Below are 18,976 nucleotides of genomic sequence, written 5' to 3' on the forward strand. Positions count from 1 at the left end.
CTCACCTGTCCATCCACTCACTCATAATCCACTCACCCATCCATCCATGATTGTCAGTGCGAAAGCACCTGGCCAAGTATTTTTGACTTCCTGGCCATCAAGCCTCCCTGTTCAGTCATGCTACCCCAGTGACTAACAGCTTGATCACGTAGATCCCATAAACACTGACATATATACATACATTCTGTCACATACAAACAGATCCCTGGCATATATTGCAGCTATAATGTTTCTAGAATGCTACTCAATAACTGTATCACAATTATTGCTTTAAGTGACATAAACACTCGAAAACAATAAATTGTCCCCGAAAATTCTTTTAAAAAACCCAACTTTCCTTCAGCCTGTTGGAAAAAAAAGAAATTGCCTGCCTCAAATATTACATTGTTGCAAGGTCTTTATCTTTAAAAAATATAAGGATCATAGTTTTAAACATAAAAAATGTTAAGTGGTTTTGTAGGTGTAGCTCTGCGACTATTCATCAATATATGTTGATAAAATACTGTCAGAGTGTTACATGATCAACCCATATTGATGGCATTATGACAAACTAGCCAACTTCTACACATTTACTTACCATCAAGGATTTCATTAAAATTAATTTGACATTGTACAGCTTCAAAGTGATAAATGGCTGTTTTAGGTTTCAAATATATTGGATCACTTTTGGAAAATATCAAATCTCTTGTAACACATTCTGACAGTAGAATGAAAAATTCCCTTATTTATAACCATAAATCACAGAACACATCAAATCTCCCTTAATATGACACAAAATTAGAAACCGTCCCAGGGAATGAATCACCTATGACATAAACTGTATAGGATTGCTGCAGTTTTGTGATAGGATTCGAACCACAGGCCTCCTGATCTGGTGTTAGTGAGTGAGTGAGTATGGTTTTACGCCGTTTTTAGCAATATTCCAGCAATATCACGGCGGGGTACACCAGAAATGGGCTTCACACATTGTACCCATGTCGGGAATCAAACCCGGGTCTTCGGCGTGACGAGCGAACGCTTTAACCACTAGGCTACCCGACCGCCCCTTGACCACATGACCAAAGACTTTAACCCCCGTCAGACGAGTTAACGATGTCATCTGTGGGATGACACCACACCCAGCTATATACCTCCCTGTCAAAAGAAGGCAGTCCCTGGCCGAGTCCTAGGATACTAAGATGTATTTTTCACTTTACTAAAATGTTCAGCGACAATGTAGCGACCATAAAATTTCCGATTACCGTGACGTTATTACAGACCTGATCTGAGGTCAGATGCCTTCTTCACAAGACCAATTAAAGAGGTTAACCAAGTTAGCAAGCCGACAAGGTACACCAGTATACCATGGTACAAATAATGTACATACACCGAGAACAAAGATCAAAGCACCTCTTACCATATATTTCCATATAAAATAGCCATGTATTTCTTGTTCGTTGTTTATGGCCATACTCGGCAATATTTCAACTATATGACGGCGGTCTGTAAATAATTGAGTCTGGACCAGAAAATCCAGTGATTGACATCATGAGCATCGATCCACACAATTGGGATATGATGACATGCATTAACAATATCAGCGAGTCTGACCACCCGATCCCCTTAGTTGCCTTTTAGGACAAGCATGGGTTGCTGAAGACCACTTCTATCCTGGATCTACACAGATGTTCTTGTACCAACTTCTCAGCAGGTATTTATGACATTTATTTGGTTTGTTGTTTAACGCCGCACTCAGCAATATTCCACCTTTATGATGGCTGTCTGTAACCAGCCAGTCTAGTGATTGATCATTCGATCAATGCAACTGGGAGTCTGACCACCCATTACATTGGTCTCCTCTTACGACAAGCATGGGTTGCCTATGACCTACTCCAAATCAGATTTGGGGGTACACGCATTTATCAAAATAAGGTCAAGGTCATATGTAGAAGAGATACATGAAGTTGGGAATACATAATGTAGCAGTGGTGCTTAACTTGTTTCTAAATGTATACCTTAAATGAACAAAGTAATTAAAACCCTGATTTATACAAATAATACAGATCTGTGCAAATATTTGCAAACAAATTACAATTTGATTCCTTCCTGATAACCTAGTCCTTTTTTGGACTCCCCAGCACCCTGCATGATTTAAACACTGTCAGCGTAGAACGTTTTAATCAAGCCCAGCATGTTCGAAGCCCACAGACCTATGAATATTACATTACCGAATCCCTACACTGTCTCTGTATTTATCTAAGTCTGTGAAGAGTGGTTAACTTGACAAGTCAGTGGTTAGTGGAAGCGTTTTGTTTTCTGTCTGGCACAGTTAACCTAAATGTACTGGTTGGGGTAGGACATAAATCAGATAAGTCACCATACCAGCTGTTGTGTCACATGTAATGACTGCTGACATCTACCTCCTGCAACACATCACATGAAATATTGATATGAGAATCAGATATTTCACCCCTAATAAACACTTTTCATCATGTTCATAATCTGAGTCCATACTAATGCTGTAATGGGTGACTTTGGCTACACACATTTGGTTCAAGAGTTTAGGTAGGTTGAAAAGGAAATAACAACACATTTCACTTTCAAATATTCTTTTTGATTTTCTCAAAATCTTAAGTTGGTAGAAGATAATAGTAGAGACAGACGGAATAGGGGAAAATGTCTCTGCTACTCATTGCAATTAGTGATTTTTTAAACATCATTTTATTTTTGGTCAGCGGACAAAAACAAACAAACTGCTTTTCGTTCATTTTCACATTTCAATTTTTGAAATTTGACAGATTTGTAAACCAAATTTTAAAAAGATAGTCTGACCTTAGCACTAGAAACACAACCACTGGGCAACACTTTAATAGCAACATTCATCCAACTTTGTTATCAGACTTTTGATGCTTTGCACATGATTGATATTCCTAATTCATTTTCCCTAGAAATTCATCAAAACGAACTCACATTATTGGAAAAATAATCAAGCACCCAGTTTCTGATTAATACCTTGTTGAAAATCGAGACCAACCAATAATCGATTAAATAAATGAGTATAACACTGTGAATATGAATCAACCCCTCCATTTTCTCTGTAATAAAGCATGCCGAGTAGGCTTTGCTGAATTTTGTTTCCAGATAATATCTGTGAGTGCAATTAATGATATTACTCCTGCAAATAATCAAAGCTTGTTAATCAGCGATATGAAGTCAGTAACACATGTCATGAGCTTGTAACACCATATCAAGGCTATCCTCTAAATCTATTGATCAGGAACACCAAGTGACGGTGGAAACACGGAAACAAGGAGAGATTGAGGTAGCCTCTTGGAGGAAAACATTCCCAAATGATCTGGCCTTGAAACTGACCCAGATAGATGTAAACAAACGAACAATAGTTTTACAACACTTACTGTTAGGGATTCGGAGCCGGAGGCTCAACTTCCTCTTGCGTTTGCTCATGATGGTGACAAGATCCGACAATGTCAACTCAAACAGACCCTTAAGTCAGTTCACTACTGTTGCAGGTGAGTGCCAGGCAAGCTTCAGAAGGTGGCAAACAAGAAGTACAACTGTACAACCTCTAGTCAGTCTTAGCAGTGCACAGAGTTTGCACTGAGGCTATGAAGAGAAGTCAATGCTGTCAGTGAGCGGAGCCCAGCGAGCTCAGCCAGTCCAATGTAGCAACAGTGTGGACCATACACACATCTCACCGTTTATATTCTTACGGAAACCTGTGACCTCAGTTCATCTGTGGCTGGTCACATGATCATCTGATTTGCATAAAGAATGTCAACTTTGTGAAATGACCAATGATAAAGGAGCATGGACATGAAGCAACAATCTTGTGTTAAGTTAATTATGGATCTTCAAGCATGGCTGGGTACACTAACTATGTGGACACACAATGTAAGTTATATTTTCAATCAGATTCTCATAATAGTAACCATAATCTATTATTCTCACATATGTTTAACGAAGGTATTTTTTAATCCCTAGACAGCTTATCAACAAAAATGTAAACAGCTGACAAAGCAAGATTTGTGTAAAGTGCAGTGTAAATCTGTCTGACTGTCATGCACGATCACTTATTTGTGACCATCTAAGTTTATTGTCTTGTAATGTGTTCATGCATAGTGAGATGTCTCATGGTTTCTGCATAGCAACAACTAGATAAGGGGACAACGTGACTTAAACACTTCCTTTCGCAAGTGGAAAATATTAACTGATATCTCCCAAAACTGAACATCATGAGTAGATCCAGATCACCCCCCCAATCTTTCCCTCACTGTTTGCAGACACACTTGTCCTCCTGTCTTCAGCACTTGGATTGTGTGTATCCCCTTAACCAAATGCCTGGAGTCTGTTATATTCCAACAGGTGTTTCATATTCAAGTCAAATCAGAGCAACTTGTCAACAAAAAATGTGTCCCCATGCTCCTAGCTGCCACACGCTCTTCCTGTGCAGTGGGTGCTGTGTGCTGTGTGCTTTGTGCTGTGTGCTGGATGTGGTTACTTTGATCTGCCATTGATCCACCATCATCCTTGTACTACTGTCCCCAACAACCAACACCACGAATCACTTCTTGCAGACCAGCAGCTAAGCGTCAGTATCCCAAACACTTCACTCCAGGGTTCAACAAATACGCTGGTCCACTTGACAAATACTAATAAACATTAATCAGGACCAGTAATTTGTAAATCAAGGTAATTTGTGAAACATGGATAGAAAAGAAATATTGTTAGAATATTTGTGACAGTATAGTGTAAAAAAACAAAGAAATTGTTTTAAAGTGGCGTTATTCAGAAAAAAGACTTGCTATCTTGTTCCAAGTGCTGTTGGTTGCTGTTAAATATCCTGTCACACCCACAAAATACAACATGGTGGGCATCGCCCCTGCCTGTTGTGGTTGTCATGACGACAAGCCGCCTGCAAGTGCCCTCCCTGGAACCCTGCACACCTCTATGAGGTAACCAGTCCACCTACTGAAGGTTACCCAGACATTCATAACAAACACAGGCAGAAAACACATTTGTTTGCCAGTGTTACAAATTAGACTTCCACCATTCCATATCCTGGACGGTGGAGGTTGGCTGGGATTATTTTTAGAGACAGAAGTTGTTGGTTTCTGCTTTGAAACATAAAAAACAATTCCTTTTCACTGGACATATAAATGGGAAAATTATTTTGGGTGGAGGGTAATATTTGAGGCTAAAGTACTTTTTCCCCACGTATTTAAGGAATAAAGTATATTTTTCAAAAACATTCCACCCCACCCCTCTGAGAGTATTTAAATGTTAATGGTTGGCATCGCTAAGGAAGGTTCTGGGGACCTTGAGGTTTGCACCTAAATTATTTTAACACTGGGCCCTATATAAAAATAAACATTTTTAACATTAGGGTTACGACAAGAACTCCTCGACTTTCTTTCAAAATTCTCGAACTAATTCATAAACACAGAACGAATCTATTTGTGGACTTCATTACAAAGGAAGGTCTTGGTTATGAACAGATCATCAAACCAAAGATATGAACTGGACCAATTCCCAGAGGTAAAGCTGTTCCACTGGATCAACTAACCACACATAAACTCTACTTTTCCAATACAAATAGCTGTTGGCAGACAGACTGATTAATCACTGTGAAGCTGGCTATTCATTTAATTCTGCATTAGATTCGTCTGCTTCAACAACATTGCTGGTCAAATCTTTTTATCGAACACATACAGTCCACACTTTAATGTGAGGTGAGGTGAAATTGGGTTTAACGTCGCGTCCAAGATTATTGCACTTATATATAGCGACGTGCATGCACGTGTATGTGTGTGTGGCTGCTTGTACTAGTCCGGACTGATGCCGATTTATAGTGCTAGCTCACTGAGATACCATGCCGCAGTTTAACATGAATACCCCACTCAGACACAGTATACTGACTCCGAGCTGACCAGTCCTTGTTTTAGCCCCTTAATGCCGAGCGCCAGACAGGGTAACAACAAGTACAATCTTTTAACGTCTTTTTGTATGACGCGGCCCGGGATCGAACCCTGGACCTTCCGCTCTCCGGGCGGACGCCCTACCACAAGACCACAGAGAGGGTCCCACACTTTAATGAATCCATAAACTGACTTCTATCAAGCCTGCACAAGATGTTGTCTGTAGGGCTTGATCAAAATGTTATCAATGTGGCCTTGACAAGATGCGTATAAGGCTTGCATAACACTTAGATGCTGACAATATGGTACAGACAGTCGTCTATCGACCATGTAATAACTGTTGTATGCCATGTACACAAGATGTTGTCTGTATGGCCAGTGCAAGACCTTGTCTACTGAGCCTGTACCAAATGTTCTATGTGGCGTACACAACTGTAACAAGATGTTCCCTAAATCGGCTGCATAAGAAGATATATTCTAACATGCAACAAGCATAGCCCATTGAGCCTGAACAAATTGTTGTCAAAAGAGTCTTACTAGACTAATGCTTAGTCTCTGAAAATATATAATTTTGATAGAAACAAATAACTCCATATAAATTGAAAAGGAGCCCCCAAGAGATTGGAGATTCGTGGAAAATGTAGACTTGATTTATTTAGGGCTTCTGCATTACAGAAAGGGCTGGACGGAAGGGAAAATAGTATGGTTCAAGGACTGAGAGACAGACTAGGGTCTTAAGTTACAGGACATTTATTATAGGGACTGGATAAGGATGACACTATGTCATTATGGGCAATTATCTAGTTGTTCCATAAGGTATTCATGAACTGCCTTAATACTGCATATACCAGGTGCGCATCATTAATAGGAAAGTTCATGTACCGAGTCCCTGCTTTTCTTCCAACAAATCTCTAGGTAACTATTGAGCAGACAGGATAATCATTAGTCTACAATACTCTGTGATCAGGTTGTCATGCCAACAAAATGATCAATGTGGTAAAGTATGACGAGTCACAGAATGCGACAAGGCCTATCTTTTCTCACACTGTATATGTACAATATTCTACTGCGTCAGTCCAGCTGTTCCTCCCCAGCCTGCACTGTATACAAGCATCAACATTGGACATATGCATCAGACAAATATGTAAACCACATCATGATCGAGTACACAAATATTCAGGCTAATACCAACCGCTGACACATGGGACAAATATGCCTCTTTAATAACCATCCATCAAAATAAATTAAATACCCAGTTCAGCAAGTGCCTGAGGTGAATACAAAGATTCACAGCAAATAGGAAATGACTTAAACATGTTTGAGTCCTGTACAGAAAAAAAACACACGACAGAAACAATTTCTTTTTCCAAATCATCAGGAAATAATAATTCAGGGAGCTGATTAATGAATGTTTTACTGCATTTATTTTTTCCTTTAAGTTGATAAAAAAAACCTTGATCTTTTTGTTATTTCAACATTGTGCACCATGTACCCATCATAAACACATTTACTGCTAGCTACCATGACTGTCTGTTTTCGTATATGTATATCATTTACTGAGCACAGAACAATCAAATTGTAAGTTGGGCTTCAAACAAGGGGTTAAGGTCACAGACTGCAGTATGTCTCGACTATGACTTGTTTCTCAAGTGACATGTTGATGCCAGCTCTGTAGAATGTTTTGTCCGATCACGGCTGGACTGAGCCCACCTAACTGATCTACCTACAAACACCAGACCACTACATACACAGCACTACACAAACAGATCACGGCTGGACTGAGCCCACCTAACTGATCTACCTACAAACACCAGACCACTACATACACAGCACTACACAAACAGATCACGGCCGGACTGAGCCCACCTAACTGATCTACCTACCAACACCAGACCACTACATACACAGCACTACACAAACAGATCACGGCCGGACTGAGCCCACCTAACTGATCTACCTACCAACACCAGACCACTACATACACAGCACTACACAAACAGATCACGGCCGGACTGAGCCCACCTAACTGATCTACCTACCAACACCACACCTCTACATACACAGAACTACACAAACAGATCACAGCCGGACTGAGCCCACCTAACTGATCTACCTACCAACACCAGACCACTACATACACAGCACTACACAAACAGATCACGGCCGGACTGAGCCCACCTTACTGATCTACCTACCAACACCACACCACTACATACACAGCACTACACAAACAGATCACGGCCTGACTGAGCCCACCTAACTGATCTACCTACCAACACCACACCACTACATACACAGCACTACACAAACAGATCACGGCCGGACTGAGCCAACCTAACTGATCTACCTACCAACACCACACCACTACACAAACAGATCACGGCCGGACTGAGCCCACCTAACTGATCTACCTACCAACACCAGACCACTATACATACACAGCACTACACAAACAGATCACGGCCGGACTGAGCCCACCTTACTGATCTACCTACCAACACCACACCACTACATACACAGCACTACACAAACAGATCACGGCCTGACTGAGCCCACCTAACTGATCTACCTACCAACACCACACCACTACATACACAGCACTACCACAAACAGATCACGGCTGGACTGAGCCCACCTAACTGATCTACCTACCAACACCACACCACTACATACACAGCACTACACAAACAGATCACGGCCGGACTGAGCCCACCTAACTGATCTACCTACCAACACCAGACCACTACATACACAGCACTACACAAACAGATCACGGCCGAACTGAGCCAACCTAACTGATCTACCTACCAACACCACACCACTACATACACAGCACTACACAAACAGATCACAGCCGGACTGAGCCCACCTAACTGATCTACCTACCAACACCAGACCACTACATACACAGCACTACACAAACAGATCACGGCCGAACTGAGCCAACCTAACTGATCTACCTACCAACACCAGACCACTACATACACAGCACTACACAAACAGATCACGGCCGGACTGAGCCAACCTAACTGATCTACCTACCAACACCAGACCACTATACATACACAGCACTACACAAACAGATCACGGCCGGACTGAGCCCACCTAACTGATCTACCTACCAACACCAAACCACTATACATACAGAGCACTACACAAACAGATCACGGCCGGACTGAGCCAACCTAACTGATCTACCTACCAACACCAGACCACTACATACACAGCACTACACAAACAGATCACGGCCGGACTGAGCCAACCTAACTGATCTACCTACCAACACCACACCACTATACATACACAGCACTACACAAACAGATCACGGCGGGACTGAGCCCACCTAACTGTTCTACCTACCAACACCAAACCACTACATACACAGCACTACACAAACAGATCACGGCCGGACTGAGCCCACCTTACTGATCTACCTACCAACACCAAACCACTATACATACACAGCACTACACAAACAGATCACGGCCGGACTGAGCCCACCTAACTGATCTACCTACCAACACCACACCACTACATACACAGCACTACACAAACAGATCACAGCCGGACTGAGCCAACCTAACTGATCTACCAACCAACACCACACCACTACATACACAGCACTACACAAACAGATCAATAATCTCTTTGTACAGGAATCAATTCCAATAATGACTTCAATCCAGGCATTATCAAGTACAAGAAAACCTCGTGCAAATAAGGCATCAACAGTGTCAAACTCAGTGCAGAGAAGAAGGTCTTGATGGGGTATAAGTGTTTTGTTTAAAACAGCTAAAATCGTAAATGTAAGGAGTAAAATTTGCATCATAAAAAATTAACATGCAATGTCCATAACTTTTTTTTACTCCATCCAAATCATGATAAAACCTCGTAAAAGTTGTACCAACTGGAACTAATGACACAATAAAACCAGTCAGGTATTTGCAAATCATGAAATGCAGTAATGAAACGAAAGTGGAACCTGCTGTCTTCATGTTCCCCTACAGGCTGCCGATCCACATTTGCAGACCTGATTTCACATTTTGGATTGAACTTGACAGCTAGTCCACTATGTGTGTGGGCTTTTTTTAACCGACTACTCCGTAAACATAATGCTGATCTAAGCACTGGGAAGTAATATCTAAATGCCCCCATATCTAAATGCCATTTTCGTAGTGAAACGTTAAAAACACTGGAGGTTAAGGCATCGTATAAAATACACTTGATTTTTTAATATACCCCATTTTATTCACTACCTATAAGCCCTCATTAATATGCCACACTGTAGTTACAGAGGAGAAGGATATAAACCCAGATCTTCTTGCAGTGTGAACGCTTTTACCACTTTGCTACCCAACAGACCTGTTACAGAGATACATTTTCAGAACGGTTGACATTATAAAGACAGGCTCAAGAATAGGCACCCAAAATTAATTATTTATCATAAAGATTCAAGATCATTTTACTGCAACTTCCCCAACTTTTGAGGTAATTCATCAGATTACTGTCATAACATACCATCCAGAGTTACCTCCCTTGAAACAAATAAATCTGATTCAAATCTTGTGACAATAAAAGTATAGAATTCATATACATACTAACAGCTTCTAAAACATTCATTTTAGGAATGAATTCAGTACTAATTATACTGCTGTGCTTTTATGCCTCTTTAATCTGTAATGACTTGATATATTTTCCATACATTATCATTTCATAAGTTCAACATGAAAATACTCCCACATAACACTACTTTATCTTAAGCACAGCCATGAAAACAAATGGATTTGTAACATTCCTGAAGAGAACAGCTCTGCATTAGCTATAATAAGTAGAGATCATGTCCACTGATCTATGTTTAATTGGTATTAGCACCTGGAGATCAAATCACTGTTACTGTTTATATTGAATAGTTGCCATGGAGACCTTATCACATTTGTATTATGGTTACAAGATATTGTTCTTTGTTGAAAGCCACATACAGAACTATAATATTCTTGCTAGATGGGAGTAGCTGGTAAAATTCTCCAGTCTGGACTGGACAAACCAGTATGATGGGGCGCAAGTGAACATCCACCCAACTAGTTACCTCTTCTAACATCCAAAGGTTACTGACCCAGGGTGATCCGGGTTAGAATAATTCTTCAGCAATCCATGCTTGTCCACAGAGGCAACTATGCTTGTCGTAAGATCGGGTGGTCTGGCTCGGTGTCTTGGTTGATGCATGTCATCATATCCCAATTGTGTGGATCGATGCTTATGATATCAATCTCTGGATTATCTAGTCCAGACTCAATTATTCACAAAGCGCCATCATAAAGCTGGAATTTCTGAGTGTGGCGTTAAACAACAAACAAACAAACAAAACTACCTTGAACACAACCATCAGCAATCCCACCAAAGAAGCACGTCTAAAACTGGCAACCATTAAACCAATCCTCCTCCTGGATCCCTGTTGTAAGCAGCTTCAGAGCAATCTCTGAAAAACTGATCAGGAATTCCTGAGCTATGACTTAAGTATATTACCACTTGGCAGAAACACTGCAACAATATTTGCAGGGAGTTAACCACTTTCAACTTGTGGTTCACATAACTTATACAAAAACATAACTAATGTTCGAAATGAAGGTGTCCTTAGGTATGATCCCACAGTATATTAATCCAGGGACTCCCTCAATCATTATATTTAACAATACGACTGGGACCCCTTGACATTCATGTTTAACAAATTAACATAACCGTCTCTCAAGCATCAATACTCACATGATTTTAGATACTCCATTGCATTAATGTTTGCAATTACCCAACACACGGGAGTATGATGCAAAAACAGTGAACTCTAATCGTGAAGATGTTCTGGATATTCTCCATTCTGGGGCTAAGTCAGAGTGGCCTGGTGAAGAAATCGGTCAATTGGCAGTGCATACTCAACCCCATCTCCCTGAGACTGCTGTCTACCACATCTCCTAAAAACTGCAGCCTCAAGCACACCTGAACAACCTGGCTCCTGAGATCACACGTGAACAACAACAAACCAATTTCACCCCCGCTGAGCTGTTTTTCTAATCTTATGGCAGATGGGGTTTTCATTATCAAACATTCTGAAGATTCTCAGTGGTTTCTGGCTCAGTGTAACAATCTGGTCCAGCACGGCTGGGTACGAAATGTGATATCTGGGGAATACCTGCTTTTTGTTGATACATTTTTTACGTGAGTATGTTACAGGTACGAATATCAATAAAAACTTTTTTTTTAAATATTTAAAAAAGAAAGAAATACATATATCTCATGCCATTACCTAAAGTACCAAACTCATAAATTAGATTCATTATTATTAAAAATAATAATTTTTGAATAAAATATGCATTTCTTCAATTTGAAAACTTCTTCCAACTTTCATTACTTTAACTGTTAAAATTATCCCTGTGAAGATTCTCGGTAGGAACATGTCACCAGCAATACTTGCTGGTCGTTGCTCATAATATTCATCACTGATCTGTCTTGTCCAGTCTTGCTTATTTATTGGCCACCATCGTATATTGCTGACTGCAGCACTAAATAACAATCAAATATAACAGCCAAAAGATGCTGTCGTCCAAATTACAGTTTTAACATGAAAGTCAAAGTTTCAGCAAAACAAGGACCCTAATCTTTACAATATTATCTGCCAATTCTATAATTCATAAACAGTATGTATCATACAACAGGGTACTGCCAATGACATTACTATTTATGCATTTGTTTTTCTTTTATCCTAACAATATGAACAATACTGACACTTGAATACAATCAATTAATAATATTACCATGAGTCCAAACTCCATGACCTCGTCCAAACTGCATGAATAAGTCCCAACTCCATGAATCAATCCCAATTTTCAAACTCAATGTTTATTTGTTATTATTATGAGTTCATGTACGCTTTATAACGATGAGTTGGCAATAATTGGTCATTGGCGATTATTGGTCGCTAGCCAGTATAACTTTTCACTTGTCTCAAGACTTATGGACAAGTTGATGTGCCTTCCCTTGATTATGACAACCTGAATATTTCAAACCACTTTCTGTTCATTCTGCTAATGAGCAATATCTGACAAAAAGACAACAGACATTCCTCTGCCCACTATGATGACCGACAAAACGGCAGCTGACACAGGTGTGATAGACATGCACAAGTCTCTAAGGAAAAAAATATTAGTTTAAATCAATTTCTAGATTATAAAAATAATATGAACAAGTTGTCCCTTTAAAAGACTGGTGTCCTTAAACTGGGTGCTTATCTAGACTTGCCTATTATAAGGAAAGAATTACTATACAGTATACACCCAGGGACTTATCCTTTAGTACAGCGTTGGAGCAAGGCTACAAGTGTGACAGTCATCCAACAGCTACCTTCCATGTTGTTCAACAACACACAATCAAAGTCACATCTGAACAACAAATCATGTAATGCACAAACAGGGTTGGAAAAGAGCAACTATTTGCAATCTGAGACTAGTGCAATAGAGAAAGGACTGGTAACATTTCCTTGTGAAAAGCCAGTTTTACTGTTATGTAGATGGCAACTCAGAAAAAGATCATTTTGGACTACTGGGAAATAAAATGAATTTCTAACCCTAACTACTAATATTCATCATGGAAGTGTGTGTATTTTATTGTTACTTACATGAAGATTTTACCTTCAGTGTGTACGTTCAGTTGTCGTCACTGCCCCCACAGTGTGTCTACAGCCATGAACAGAACCAACCTGTCAGTGGCGATCAATGTTCATACGTGTTCACTCATGTGAGAAGCTTAGCGTTAGACCTTCAGATCACCACCACAGGGCCAAATCAAAGACATACCTCTTCAACACAGTCTCATAGAGCCCTAACATTACAAGAGAAAGGATATAGTGATTAAAAGATTCAAATCTTAAAGACCCCAATACAAAGAACACAGTAGCCTTGCACTAAGACTGTGAAATACATGTATTTTATGAAACCAAGACCTATATAGATTACAGATATAGCCCAGCCAGCTCTATTCCACACACGAAGAAGGAAATGTATTGTGTATTAAATGATTTCATAGACTATTTGTTAGTCTACGAACACTGCAGAAGCAGGCCAAAGAACTATTGATATGCACACATTTTCCATGGTTGTATGGGTACAAATACTTCAGACAGGGCTCAAATGTTTATACATATTCAATGTTCCTTATGCAACTCTATACTTTGTATACTTATGTTACTTATTCAATTCCTTTATAATGCAGTGTTTGGAATACTGGTGACAATCAAATGGTCCTTTACATTGCCCAATTAAACTAATTTCTGATTGGGCAATAGCTAGGAAACACAACCAGATGTGTTGTGTTGTGTTGTGTTGTGTTGTGTTCCTCTGCTATCTTGGTAGATAATAATTTCAAACATATGTGCCATAAAAAAAACAGTGGTAGCATTGATTTCTTCTTTCATCATAATTGGGGGATAACCAACGAGCGACGAGGAATCACAGATTATCTATGCCAGGTGAATGATGATGTTTATCATGAACTTTTGGTGAGGAGCTTTCCATTCATTCAAGAGGGACAGATAAACCACAAATCGTTGTTCTGAGTAAACTATTCCATATATTACTCATTGATATTATAAGAGAGATAATGAAGAAAAAGCTTTTGAAATGTCAACCTTACAGATAAACTTCACAGAAGGCAGCCTAGTGTTCAGGGCACTGTCACACAAAGCAATCTTAGCGCTACGACATTCAAAAGCCAGTGTGAAGTATGGGAGCTACAATCACCTTTATAGCACTAAGATGGCTTTGTGGAACGAGTCCAGGGCCCACTTGCACAAAGCGATCTTAGCGCAAAGATGATCATAACTCCCACACTTTAACACAGGCTTACAATAGTCTTAGCGCTAAGATCAATTTGTGCAAGTGGCCCCAGATTAGGAAATGTAATCATTGTGATGTCATGAACAATGAAAGATGTCATATCATACTTTTTCTCAACAATGAAGCACTGTGACATCACATGGCTAAATCTGACCAAACTGAGAATTGCTAAATGAGGGTGTGTGAGTGAGTGTGTATGGTTTTCCAATGCTTTCATATTCCAGCAAGAAATCACACCTCCTAATTTCACATCTTTCACACAAAAAAAGAATGCATATCTGTCTGCTGATGCATTATCATATCTTACTCTAATGTTAGATAACAGTTAGACCATCAAGAAGGGTTTTATTTTTGCTTCTTTTGACAGTGACTATAATGGAAGCCGTATGTTATTCTGGCTACAGACATCAAGATCCAACAATGTATGCAGCATAATTTCGTATTTGATCCGACGTCCTATTCCTATCCATTAAATATCAACCATTTATATAAAGTCAATTCATAGACAATACATAAATTAATAATCACATTAAAAAAAATCCCACATATGAACTAATGACAAAAAGCTACTGAGGAATGTCAAGAATGAGAAGCAGAAACTAATGAAATAGGGACAGATAAACAGTTGAGTTGAGGCATGCATGTCAGGTATATTTATACAGATCCATTTGGTACCTCATTAATATACATTTACGGAAGATATAACATTAACACTGTGCCACAGACTGAACAACATGCAGAATTGGTTAGGAAAGCTGTTAGTCAGAAGCAAAAAGATGTGTTACAGTTTTAATCAATTAACAAATGTTTCATTCAGGGTGTGACTGAACAGCAGAAAGCATCTTGCTCCAACTGGAGAAAGCAAGATAAGCTCCAGCCACAATTAACAGCAATGACAAGCACTTCAACTCAAGAATCTACCTGAAGATGACACAGGACAATCCATGTCTAAATCACCACCAGTGCTCATGGGTTTTTGGGAGGATTTCTTAGCCCCCAGGGCTCAGTTTGGATGGAAAATACTAGGGCAAAATATTATCTACCTCACTGTCAACACAGACACTTCCTCAAGGTTAGTACCACAATGCATCATACTTCCTCTTTATTTACATAGAGTTAATATTCATGAGGCATAACCATCTTTTGATAGGGGTGCTTGTTGTAAACATTGCCAGTTCTCACCAAATGAGATGAGTCATTTAGCAGATATGATCAGGGAATGAGTTTACAGTTCTATAAACTGGAAAAGTTGCAATATAGATATCACCAGAGACCTTTATCTGTTTGATTACAGCCATGACAAACATCCCTCCCACCCTAAAAAAAAATGGTCTGTTCCCTAGTGGAGCTATAAATAGCAGTGACAACACAGCCATGTGATTACCATATCAGACTGGCCACAGTGCAGCAGTAATGACATGGAATCTGTTGCAGTGGCTGGCTAGCTGGCTGCCCAGTATGAAATACGAAGTGTATTGATTGTAGCACTGCCCAGCAGTTACCAGTACAACTGATGCACAACTTGACACAGTGGACAAAATATGGACATGTTCTAGCTTGTACCATATGCCGACAGCACACATGCATAAATACCATGTGGTATTGATAATGGTGTAAGAATCTACATCAGAACGTCGCTAAATGCAATAAACCAGAAGTTGTTATCCACAGAGGTTATGTTTTCTTATTTATTCATCAACTTCTAGAATGTCAATCAAACAGATAACACATAGTACTGACTGTGAAAACACTGACTGTGTATAAAAAAAACACTAAGTCTAACGTGGCTTAATTTACTGGTATTAATAATATTTTTGCCAACGGCCATACTATAGTTATAGGTAAAGGCAACTAGTGTTTATAAACAAACATACTAAATAATTACTTTTTGATGTCAGTGTGTAAATAATTGAATCTGTACAAGACAATCTGATGATTAACATCATGAGCATTGTACTACACAGTTGGGATATCATGACATGAATCAACCAAGTCAGTGACCATGAGTTACTGAAAAGCAATTCTAACCTTGGTCTTCACAATTTTTTTTGTACCTTGCTTAACAGGCTTGCCATAATAAAACCTCAATCAACATTCGTCAAATGGTTGTGGCAATCAGACCGAACAGGAGGAAACACAACTCATTTTACTTACATTTTCCGTCTCTTAGTGATGATGGACTGCCGGGGGGACTGAAACTTTTCTGGAAAAAAAAAGAGAGAAATGTTCAAAATGAAATTATTCTGACTGATTTGTAACATTTATTGATAGTGAAAGTGGGTGGATGAAATTCAGAGGGATATTGGGAATGTTTAAGTGATGACATGAATCATACAAAATCAAAATCTGAGCCTAAAAGCAAGTCTTCTGGCTCTCCATGTGACATTCAGATGACACCTCAATAGGAGTGAACATTGACCACCCAGTCTAAATGAAAGATGCGTGGGTTCTTGAACAATTCAGATGTCAACATTCTAAAACAATTCGGCTGCATTTCTTTCCACCTTGATTTGGAAATTTTGATTTGTATAAAATGTGACCCCCACAGCACACACATATTAAACCCTTGGTGTAGATGCTGTGGAGCTAAAAAAAGACAGGTTGTATAAAATATCTGCAACAATATAATGGTGTATCCTTAATTTTCTACATTCTGAACTGGACATTTTAGTTCAGTTCAAGATACGGAAATCAGACATGCTGGTCTGAATGCTCGCTTGTATTGGAGTAAAAAATCTGATTTTAAGGAGATTTCTATCAAAAATGTGACCACCCAATCCAGGAAGTCCCGTCTTGACAACCAGCATAGGTTGCTGGGGCCTCACAGTAACCCAGAATCACTAAGGGGAAGTGAGCGAGTGCAATATCTTAGCCCTTTCTTAGTGATGGTCACCAAGACGGGGCTCTATAGATGGTACCGATGGGGATCTGAAGCAGGTCCTTGGCGAGCTGAGCAAAGCCCTCAACCACTGGATTACGTCATCATCCCTTAACAAGAAAGAATATGACACATTCCCAACTTTACCTTTAGAAGTTTTCTCCAGATTTTGTATTTAGGTTTGTTTTCATCGCCATGAGGATACCACTTTCCCTGAGAACTAGCAGGCCTCATGCTGGACATTGCCGCTCACAAAACAGTCAACTCACACAATTGTCAACTCACATGTAACAAGATGATAGAGAGAGAATGAAAAACTTAATTTCACCACTTTCATGCTCGTCTAGACGTGATGGACATGAATTTGTACCAAGCAAATGAATGACACATATGAATGTATCATGTCGAGTATACAAGTACTGATTGTACTCAAGTCAACAGCAGTATCCCAGTATTGTACTCCAGTCAACAGCAGTATTCAAGTATTGTACTCCAGTCAACAGCAGTATTCAAGTATTGTACTCCAGACAACAGCAGTATCCAAGTATTGTACTCTAGTCAACAGCAGTATTCAAGTATTGTACTCCAGTCAACAGCAGTATTCAAGTATTGTACTCCAGGCAACAGCAGTATTCAAGTATTGTACTCCAGACAACAGCAGTATCCCAGTATTGTACTCCAGTCAACAGCAGTATTCAAGTATTGTACTCCAGACAACAGCAGTATCCAAGTATTGTACTCTAGTCAACAGCAGTATTCAAGTATTGTACTCCAGTCAACAGCAGCATTCAAGTATTGTACTCCAGGCAACAGCAGTATTCAAGTATTGTACTCCAGACAACAGCAGTATCCCAGTATTGTACTCCAGTCAACAGCAGTATTCAAGTATTGTACTCCAGACAACAGCAGTATCCAAGTATTGTACTCTAGTCAACAGCAGTATTCAAGTATTGTACTCCAGTCAACAGCAGTATCCCAGTATTGTACTCCAGTCAACAGCAGTATCCCAGTATTGTACTCCAGTCAACAGTAGTCTCCCAGTATTGTACTACAGACAACAGCATTATCCCAGTATTGTACTCCAGTCAACAGTAGTCTCCCAGTATTGTACTCAAGTCAACAATAGTATCCCAGTATTGTACTACAGACAACAGCAGTATCCCAGTATTGTACTCCAGTCAACAGCAGTATCCCAGTATTGTACTCCAGTCAACAATAGTATCCCAGTATTGTACTCCAGTCAACAGCAGCATTCAAGTATTGTACTCCAGTCAACAGCAGTATCCCAGTATTGTACTCCAGTC

The 18,976-nt window shown here is 39.6% G+C and overlaps 1 protein-coding gene across 13 annotated transcripts in view; it reads right to left on the reverse strand.

The window, feature by feature from the left end:
• The window catches only part of LOC139465037 (5'-AMP-activated protein kinase subunit gamma-1-like), a 391,629-nt gene that overhangs the window by 53,614 nt on the left and 319,039 nt on the right, over positions 1-18,976 (reverse strand). For 12 of the 13 annotated variants that reach the window (XM_071246715.1, XM_071246718.1, XM_071246712.1 and 9 more), the window contains one exon: positions 16,949-16,997. In XM_071246715.1, coding sequence (XP_071102816.1) covers positions 16,949-16,997 — 49 coding nt within the window. Of the gene's footprint in view, positions 1-16,948; positions 16,998-17,819; positions 18,186-18,976 lie in introns of those variants that run through there. The other variant, XM_071246724.1, reaches the window with a different exon arrangement.

The sequence above is a fragment of the Haliotis cracherodii genome, unplaced genomic scaffold (assembly GCF_022045235.1).
Source record: "Haliotis cracherodii isolate W230 unplaced genomic scaffold, xgHalCrac1.p SCAF_17, whole genome shotgun sequence".
In the NCBI taxonomy this organism is placed as follows: domain Eukaryota; kingdom Metazoa; phylum Mollusca; class Gastropoda; order Lepetellida; family Haliotidae; genus Haliotis; species Haliotis cracherodii.